Source organism: Dermacentor variabilis, chromosome 4 (assembly GCF_050947875.1).
Source record: "Dermacentor variabilis isolate Ectoservices chromosome 4, ASM5094787v1, whole genome shotgun sequence".
Classification (NCBI taxonomy): Eukaryota; Metazoa; Arthropoda; class Arachnida; order Ixodida; family Ixodidae; genus Dermacentor; species Dermacentor variabilis.
The window spans coordinates 167364770-167373721 of NC_134571.1; the positions used below are offsets into that span (position 1 = coordinate 167364770).

An 8952-nucleotide genomic window follows, 5' to 3' on the forward strand; every position below is an offset into this window, starting at 1 on the left:
CCAGAACGACGTCCGGCGCCGGACGCGGAACACCCAATTTTCTGCGACACGGGATATCGTGTTAAAAATTTAATGAATATCTCGTAAACGCCCAGGCTTTTGCTTTCATCGTATTTGCGTTTGCTAAAGTGACTGTCAACTTTTTAAGATAGTCCTAGCGCTCATCAATATGTGCAAACTGGGCTCACAGAATCGTAGATCTATATTTTGATCCTTATGAAATAATACAAATCCTGCAGTGGCTACATGAGAAAAGTTAGTTCAGCAAGCCTAAGTAAACCACACAAATGAGACTCATAATGTTATAGTGTCAACGTTACTTTATATTTATGCAATTGATAAAGCTTTATTGCAAAAAATGATTGGCACCCAGCCAGGCACACGTATGAAAATATTCATTGCAAGTTCTAACTGTATACAAACAGGTTAAACATGGATCTGAAATAAAGAAATACAAAGAAATGTAATAAAACCATTCTTGAAAATTTAACTTGACTAAAACAAAAGTAATGAGAAAAGCGTGTTAACTCTCAGAAAAATGACTAGCAGTCACAATGCCACAGTTATATTTCAAAGATTAATACTGTTTAGTAGGAGGTAATATCACATACTAATGAATGACCAAAGAGGGTATGGGCTGCATGCCAGCACCTGCTTCTCGGGCCAAGAGATTCAATCTAGAAAGGCAGTACTTCCTAGCTATCTTTAAAAAATATGTCCTAAAACTTAACGAAGTCGTAACTGCGCGGGTGATGGAAGTACAGATTTTTTTGGCTTTGTAGTTAGTAAATTTAGCAATTATCGGGCGACATTCGTTAGTTTGGTAAGTGCCGAGCCGGTGTGCTCGCTCAATGGATTTGTTGGGAAAAGAGCCAAGAGCGGCGTTAAGTGCTGAGGTTAGTTTTTCTTCTGTCTGTTGCCAGGTTTCTTTCGAGTCAGGTAGGCCACGAAATATGAAATTATCGCGACGAGACCTGTCTTCCAGATCATCCAGGCGCGATAATAAGGATCTGTTTTGAGCAGTGAGGCTGTCTACGTTGTCTTGCATGCGTGTTAGGTTAGTATGGCTTGACGATTCTTCTGAATCGTCAAGCCTTTTCCTGATGGCTGCTAGCTCAGTTTGTATACTTTTCGGTCCGTTTTTAATGGCTATGACATCCGTTACAAGTTCGGTGTGACACTTAGAAGACTGTAGTGAACGAGAGTGCACGTCCTTAAGCAGCTTAAACATGATCTTCATTTGGTCTGCGGGATCATCAGGTATATAATCCAGTTCAGATAAAGCGACAGTACATGTATTAGGTACAGTGTTAGATTCAATGTCACCAGCACATAACAATAAAAGAGCCATTGCGTAGCACTGGCGCAGCGACTCGCACAACACCCGTGGGCACGGGAAGACAATCAGGCGGAGTTCATCAGTTTTTTTTAGTGTATAACAAGAACCGTGTACGCACCTGCATTGCAAAAAACGTGCCGATTAAGCACAACGCTGCCAACTCTCGTCCCGAGCCCACTGAAGAGCGTGTCGGGGTGCCAGCTTTTAAATTCGCAGGGTGAAGTGATGACGATGGCGCTGGGTAGCCTGACGGGAGCTGTGCGATGAAAGTTGAATTCAGGAACGGCACATCGGTGTAAAAGTCATGGTTGTATTCGAAGCAACGGTGAGGCAAGGCCGGTCCGGAGTTCTGGAGTTGACGAGAGCCAAGCAAGGGCTAGCGATAATACCGCCCGCATTGAAAAAACGTGCCGATTTTGCACGCTGCCAACGCTCGTCCCATGCCCACTCTTGTCCCGTTTTCTGGGTGGTTGTTCCTGATGAGGTGGCGCTGCATCCATGGTCGCTAGCGTCTGTTCCTGCTATCGCTTTTCTTGATACTGGCGGTTCATTTGACGCCATGGTTCAACTACTCGCCAATTTATGTGCTACGAAAGACATATTGATGCCTAGCAGCGTTGTGTCGGTGTCCAATGAAACCACGTCGTTGTGGGCCCTAAACTGTACTGCCATGCCCGTACTACTTGCCAAACGCATGGACCTCACTAACTTCGACGATTACACATACAGTTCCGTTACGGTCGTCAGCGACGAGATCGATTACCCAAACGAACAATCTATCTACCCCCTTGAACCAAAAATTCGGAGCATGGTCAGCAAGTGTCTGTCGTCACGCGTGAACGTGAGACCTTGGTACAAGTTCCATCCCGACATGCTGCCGTGTTTGGCTTCTTCCAAGGTGAAAACCGTACCACTCTTCCATCTTCGTGCGCTCGCCATCAGATTGACACCGGCTCATGTCACACCATCCGGCAGAAGCCTTATCGAGTGGCTTCAACGGAACGGAAGATTATTGCTGAGCAAGTGCACGAGATGTTAAAGAAAAAGGTCGTACAAGAGTCCTCGAGCTTGGTTAAGAAAAAAAAAGATCTGTTGGATGTTTTGCATTGATTACAGGCGGCTAAACACGGTCACAAAGAAAGACATGTATACCCCCTCCCACAAATAGAAGACATAGTAGACTGCCTGCAATCTGCCTCCTCCGTTTCGTCTCTAGATTAAAGATCAGGTTATTGGTAGATACCTATGGACAGCGCAGACAGAGAGAATACCGCATTTGTGACGCCTGACGGTTTGTTCAAATTTAACATTATGCCATTCGGGCTTTCTAACGTATCCGCCACTTTTGACAGATTCACGAACAATTTTTCGTGGAATAAAGTGGAATATATATGTGTTACCCGGATGATGACGTCATCTTCGGCCGTACGTTTGAAGAGCACGACACCCGCCTTAGCCTGGTTTTGGATTACGTGAAGAAAGCTCGCTTGATTCTCAACTCCGGGAAGCGCCGGTTTGGTGAGCGCGTGACATTGGTTCTTGGCCACCTCGTGAGCAAGGATGGAGTCCGACCTGACCCACAGACGACAGAGGCAGTCAGTGCCTTCAAGCCAACGCAGTCTGCACGAGAGCTCCCTAGTTTCTTTGGATTAGGCTCGTATTTCCGCCGCTTTGTTCCAAGATCCATTGACGCGTCTGTTGCAAAAAGATGCACCTTTCGATTGCACACTAGAGTGTGAGTCGTCATTTGGTCAACTCATGTTCCTACTTACGTCAGACATTGTACTGCGTCACTTCCGCCCTTCTTCGCCCACCGAAATCCATACCGATGCCAGTGGGATATACTATAGCATCGACGCAGTGCTTTCTACAACGATAGAATTACGAAGAATACGCTGTTGCTTATACCAGTCGTTGTCTGAGCAATTCTGAGCGAAATCACAGAATCACAGTGTTCAAAAATTTTTCTGTTGTTTGCAGTCGCCATTCAAGATCATCCCCAACCACAATTCTTTGTGTTGACTAGTCAGTCTTCCAGACCAATGAGGTCCTCTTGCACAATGGGCTTTACGACTTCAAGAATATGAGTGTGGAACTTGCATGAGCAGGCGCCGTCATGCTGATGCCAATTGCCTTTCTCACCGCGTTAGTATATATTTACGCAGGGTGTTTCAGCTAACACTTTAAAAATTTTTTAAAGGTTGCCTGTGGCAGATAGCTCAATTCTAGTTTATGAGCCGTTCTACTCGAAGCGGCAGACACTACTTGCACAAAAATTGAAATGCAAAGTCGGCTGATTAATAAAAATTCACTAATTAACTTTTCAGCAAATTATCTTATGACCCATATTGCAATTTAGAAATTCGACCAATGGACTTCGCAAGGCGGATCCACTTGGAGCGAATTCTCGGGACGATACCAATTTCGAGATATAAATTCCTGAACTTTGCCGAGAAATGCATTGGCGTTCCAGTTACTTGTGTGCTTCAGTTCATGAAACAACGTTTTTGTTAACAAATTAACTGCAACGCCAATGCATTTCTCCGCAAAGTTCGGGAATTTATATCTCGAAACTGGTGTCATCTTGAAAATTCGTTCCAAGTGGATACGCCTTGCGGAGTCCACGGCTAAAAATTTTAAATTGCAATATGGGCCATTCTCACGGCGCGATATCACGCAGTGGCGTTCAACCGCGGTTGCTAAGGCACTGTGCGTTTATTTTGCTCAAAGCGGGCCATTCGAAAATTCTGAAAAGTCGCGGAGAGCAGCGTATGATAAGTCTGCCAAGAGCGAAGAAACTGCACCAATAGAGCAGGCCGGGCCTCTACTACAGCCTGTTACGATCGGCCTGCAAGGGTACTGACCTGCAAACTTTCCCCGCCCGCCGCAGCTCCTTCGATCGCCCTGCGAGGGTAGCGATCATCGAACCCTTCCTGGCCCGCTGCGACGAGTGGCTTTGGAGAGCCAACGATGCGCGTCTTCGGAGAACTGGCGACGCCAGCAAAGTTAACCGACCATGCACCTCCTTCGGAGAACTGGTGACCACAACAAAGATAATCAACCATGCGCCTCCTTCGGAGAGTCGGCGACGCCAGCAAGGCTAGCCACGTTCGGTGGACCGAGTATTGTTCCTTGACTCAATGTAGCCTTCACGGTCTACTTGCAGCAAGAGAGCTGCTGGAAAAGGGTGTTTTGCGGTGCGTTTTCACGGGCCCCAGAATTCCTCACAGTCTGCTGACAGACTCCTCTTGTCCTTTGTGTTTTTGACTGGTTTTTTCGTTCAAGTATGTACCGACTGGCCCAGATTTCAACCCTTCTGCTGACAGTCGCGGCGGCTACCTGAGAAGTCAGCTCTGGAATCAAGAGGCGCCCGCTGGGGTCAAGCGTGACAACCCCTGTGTACGAGGACCCGCTCACCTCAGTGTGTTCAGTGAGACCAAAGTGCGGAAGAGAGTGTGCGAACCCTCCCCCTCAAAGGCGGGTCGACTACGCCTCCAACGACGACTTTGGACGGTCCGATTGGGCGGAGGTTGAACGGCAGTTTTCTTTCACCTATGGATCTAGGGAGGACAGAGGGCTTTTAAGCAGCCGTTTTTTCGGCTGCTAGTCGTGCTAGACGGCTGCCTCCCTCCTGCATGAGGACCACGGAGTAAACCTGCAGATCTACGTTGACGGCTCGGTGATGCCGGACACAGGCTCGTCGACTGCAGCCTGCGTGGTGCCCGCCTTGCGGAAGAGCAGGCAGTGTCGCCTCCCCGACCATGCGACGTCAACAGAGGCAGAGGTAGCAGGCCTCCACCTGGCTGTGGACTTACTCGCAGAGGAGCTGCCAGCGACCCCAGTGATCATCTACTGCGACTCCAAGGCGGCACTTCTCAGCCTGCAGAGGCCAGAAAGGGCCAGCCTTGGGGTCATCCTGCTCTCGACAAGGCTGATGGCGCTCCAGGAGGTGGGCTGCTCAGTGTCTCTGCACTGGCTTCCAGCCCACGTAGGGATACCGGGCAACGAGGAAGCTGATGCACTGGCAAAGCGTGCCCACCACTGCGCGATCCCCACCAGCCTGGCAGTGACAGCCAATGATTTCACAAGCCACAGGCTTCGACGCCATCTGCTGGCCTGCCATCCGGACAAGCGGATGTCCTTGGGCCTCCCTCCGCGACCACTTCCTTCCTCCTTCCTCCTTCTGCGACTGACGATTGGCTGCTGTTGGACGGATGCTCGCCGCCACCGGCACGGCATCATCGCCTCTCCAGCCTGCGCCTCCTGTGGGGAGCCCGAGACCCTCGAGCACCCCCTGCTGGCCTGACCTGCTTACCTGCAGCAGCGTGGCCGCCTCCTGCAGGAGTTCCGACGCCTGGGGGTTCCTTCTGCACGGCAGGAAGACATCCTCTTCCCTGGTCGCAGCGAGCTACCAGCCCTCCTAAGTGTTGTCGAGTACCTCGACTCGTCGGGGCTCTCGGCAAGACTCTAGGATTTTCTGCAAAGACGGATAGCCTCATGGCTATCCAAACCACTCTAGGCTGCTCGAGCTGCCCCAGCCATCTGGCTCCTGCAGTATCACCGCCCCCTGGCCTTTCACCAGATTACCATTCCTACCGGACCCACTGGGCCCTTCCTGCCGAACTGCTCAGCCGCTGCCATGGCGACACTTTAACCCCCTACTCTCCTATCTCATTTGCTCCCACTATGCCCCCCCCCCACCCCTGTTGACGCGGAGCCGTGCTCCCGCAAGGGCTGCAGAAAATAGCGTCAACCTTTCCTTATCCCCTTCAAGAACCACTTCTCTCTAGTCGTGCTCGAGTGCTGTGTGATTCGTGCTCCATTTGGGAGTCGTGCTAGACTGTTGAAATGTACCTCCTGTCGTGATGTAAATACTGTAAAAAATCACGTACTCCTAGTTCTCGATGAGAGCAAGTTCCGCCCTACAACCACGTCCCAAGCGTGGGTGAGTTGGGCGACGGCATGGGCCAGCTACCACTTATTTCATGCCGAATACAACCCGTACAACTGGTAGCCAGTGATGGGAAGTCCCTCCCTTCAACTACGTCTAAACTCTTACAGGCCCCTATTGCCCCCCCGGAAAAATCAGCGATATGTGTTTTTTTTTGTGGAGCGCCCTAAAGGGCAAGAAAGGTTTAAGGGAAGCTGAAAGCTTTTCCAGTAAAAATGAGTGAAGAACAGTACGTCGTGGTTTTCAACCCTCTGAATTCGAATATCGCATCGAAATTGAGCGAAAGGGAGTGCAAACATATTTTATTTCGACGAAAAGTGCAGCAGCAGACACGCCCCGCTCGCGCGCCTCGTTTCCGCCTGTGATTGGTCGGGCGCCTCGTGACGTCAACAATGGTGCTCGTCCGGACCGACTGCTGCCGCTACACACGAAGCACGGTGCAAGGTAGTTTGGTGCTGTTTTGCTGAGACGGTCATGGAAAATTTCGAGAGCTTGCGTTTCTCTGAGGAGTTCGGCGTTAAGTCCTAACTCCATGAGAGTGATCTTGCGCGCGATGGTGACGGGCGACGGCTTCGAGCGACAAAACGGGCCGTCGCTTGAACAGATCGCTCGGTATTGTCACTCGATCGCTCGTTTCTAGAAATCTAGAACTCGTCGCTCGTAGCCCGGAAGTGCTATGAGCGACTAGCCAATAGTGCGAAGACGGAACTGGATGTACATAACCCTATTGTTTGTCTCACGGAACGAGCAAATATTGAATGTTACACGTGCAAGGAATAAGAACCTAGTGCCAGACCTTCAGAAATATTTTGTGCTCCTTTTTCAGTAAAATACATCAACTTAAATTCATAAACTATGCGTCACGCTAGTTTCGGCGCGTACGTTGCTGCCCTCATACCAGGAAGTGTTCGCTCAAAGCCGTCGCTCGCGTGGAGTTTGGCTTGCAGGCGACGAGTGAACGCGACAGCCATCGTCTCGCTTGTCGCGCTGTCGCTGTCGCGTGCAAGATCACTTGTAAGGGGTTTGTACTTTACTTTCTACATGTACGAGCCGATTGCGAAGAGCCGGCCTCTCCAAGAAGCAAAAAATGCTGATGCAAGCATGCTTTCCACGCGAACTCAGGCGAAGTGTTAGCATCTCCTTGTGTTGAAAATGTTCTTTGGCGAGTATGTTTTGTGCTAAGCTGCATTCAGCGTTCCAGTGAGTACGTTTCCGGGCAAACAACTGTAGTGTTATGTTCCTGCATACCTCCTCGTATAACGTAAGCGGTGATACGATCTTCGGCATTTGTACGCTGCCCCAAAGCTGTTGGCAATCTGCACAGACGGTTTAAACGCGGGAAAAGTTTACCGGCTGTTGTAGCACGTGTGGTATAGAACCTTCATCAGCGCGCCATTCGCACGCTACTCGTAACCAGCCGATTCCATCGGCTACGTGAGATGGTCGGTTTCTCTGTGTGTGCGAGAGAAGGGGGAGCGCAGCGTGCTGGCGTGAGCAGGCTTTCCAACGCATGCAAACTACGCTTGCACTGCGTTATGGTAGCTGCATGCAGGCTGTTTCACAACACACATGCGAATAGAAAATTCGCGGCGCTTGGCGATGAAACCTGCGTCAAGGGTGGGAGATAAACATGCACCTTCCGTTCAGCGTGCTAACCCGAAGGAGAACCCAAAGCACGCATTATGCCGGTAGTAATCGTCACGGAAGTGGCTAGAGCACAACACTGTTGTTCTTGAGCGCTTGAAGTTGTTTCGCTTCACAGCAGCATCCCACTTACCTGAAAGCTTCTTGTCTTGCAGGAACTAATGGAACATCGGAACATCGTCACGGCCGCTGGTGTTCGTGCAAGCAGAGGCTACACAGAGCGCCGGCATGATCGGCCTACAAGTTCAATTGATGCTGCGCACGTCAACTACCACTCCTATATACACACAAACAAAGGAATGTAGGGTCGAGCGAAGCAGATTAGGGCGGCACGCACGCAGAAATAAGCCCGCTCAGGCACAGTCGCGGAGGCTGCGAAGGAACGGAACACCAGTGCTGACGTCACTACGCCGCGGTTTCCGGTCTCCGCTCGCATCGTCAGCGTCAGCAACAGCGCGCGGCGCTCGACGGGGGGCGGAGCTACAGCGCAATTTTAACTGACGATTGCGTCGCTCCTAAGTGAAAAATCACCCCCAAAATTTTACCTGCGTGGTATAAGGTTCCCGCATCCGTATATGAGCGTCTTATTGAATTCGACAGACTCTTCAGCTTGCCTTTACTGTTTCAATTGAGAATTTTTGAAATAAACGGGTAAGTTTTCTTGTTGACAAGACTGGCCAATCAAGGCAAGTTTTAATTGTTGATAAGCTTGCGGTACGGCAATAAGCAACTACGATAAAATGTACAGGTTGGTTTTGTATGGCTTCAATCAAATATGAGAGTTATGCTTTTGTAGGTATACGCCGGATTGATGAAGCATACTCCAGTTTTGAACGTGCAAACATATTATACAGTATCAGTTTAAGGGAAGCAGGAGTCCAAGAAAACTCGCAGCACAAAAAGCCATGTGTTCAGTTATTAGCATTAGTCCAAAAGTTGATATGCATTTGCATTGAAAGATTATTAGTAATATGAATACCTATGTAGAAGGTGTTTAATAAGAACAGAGTGTTTAATT

General features: G+C 49.6%; 1 protein-coding gene across 1 annotated transcript in view; it reads left to right on the forward strand.

The window, feature by feature from the left end:
* LOC142579925 (uncharacterized) overlaps positions 1-8563 on the forward strand; it is an 85105-nt gene extending 76542 nt beyond the window's left edge. The window contains exon 7 of the mRNA XM_075690598.1: positions 8090-8563. Within this exon, the coding sequence (XP_075546713.1) occupies positions 8090-8166 (77 nt within the window). The 3' untranslated portion in view covers positions 8167-8563. The remainder of the gene's footprint in view (positions 1-8089) is intronic.
* Positions 8564-8952: the final 389 nt, after the last annotated feature.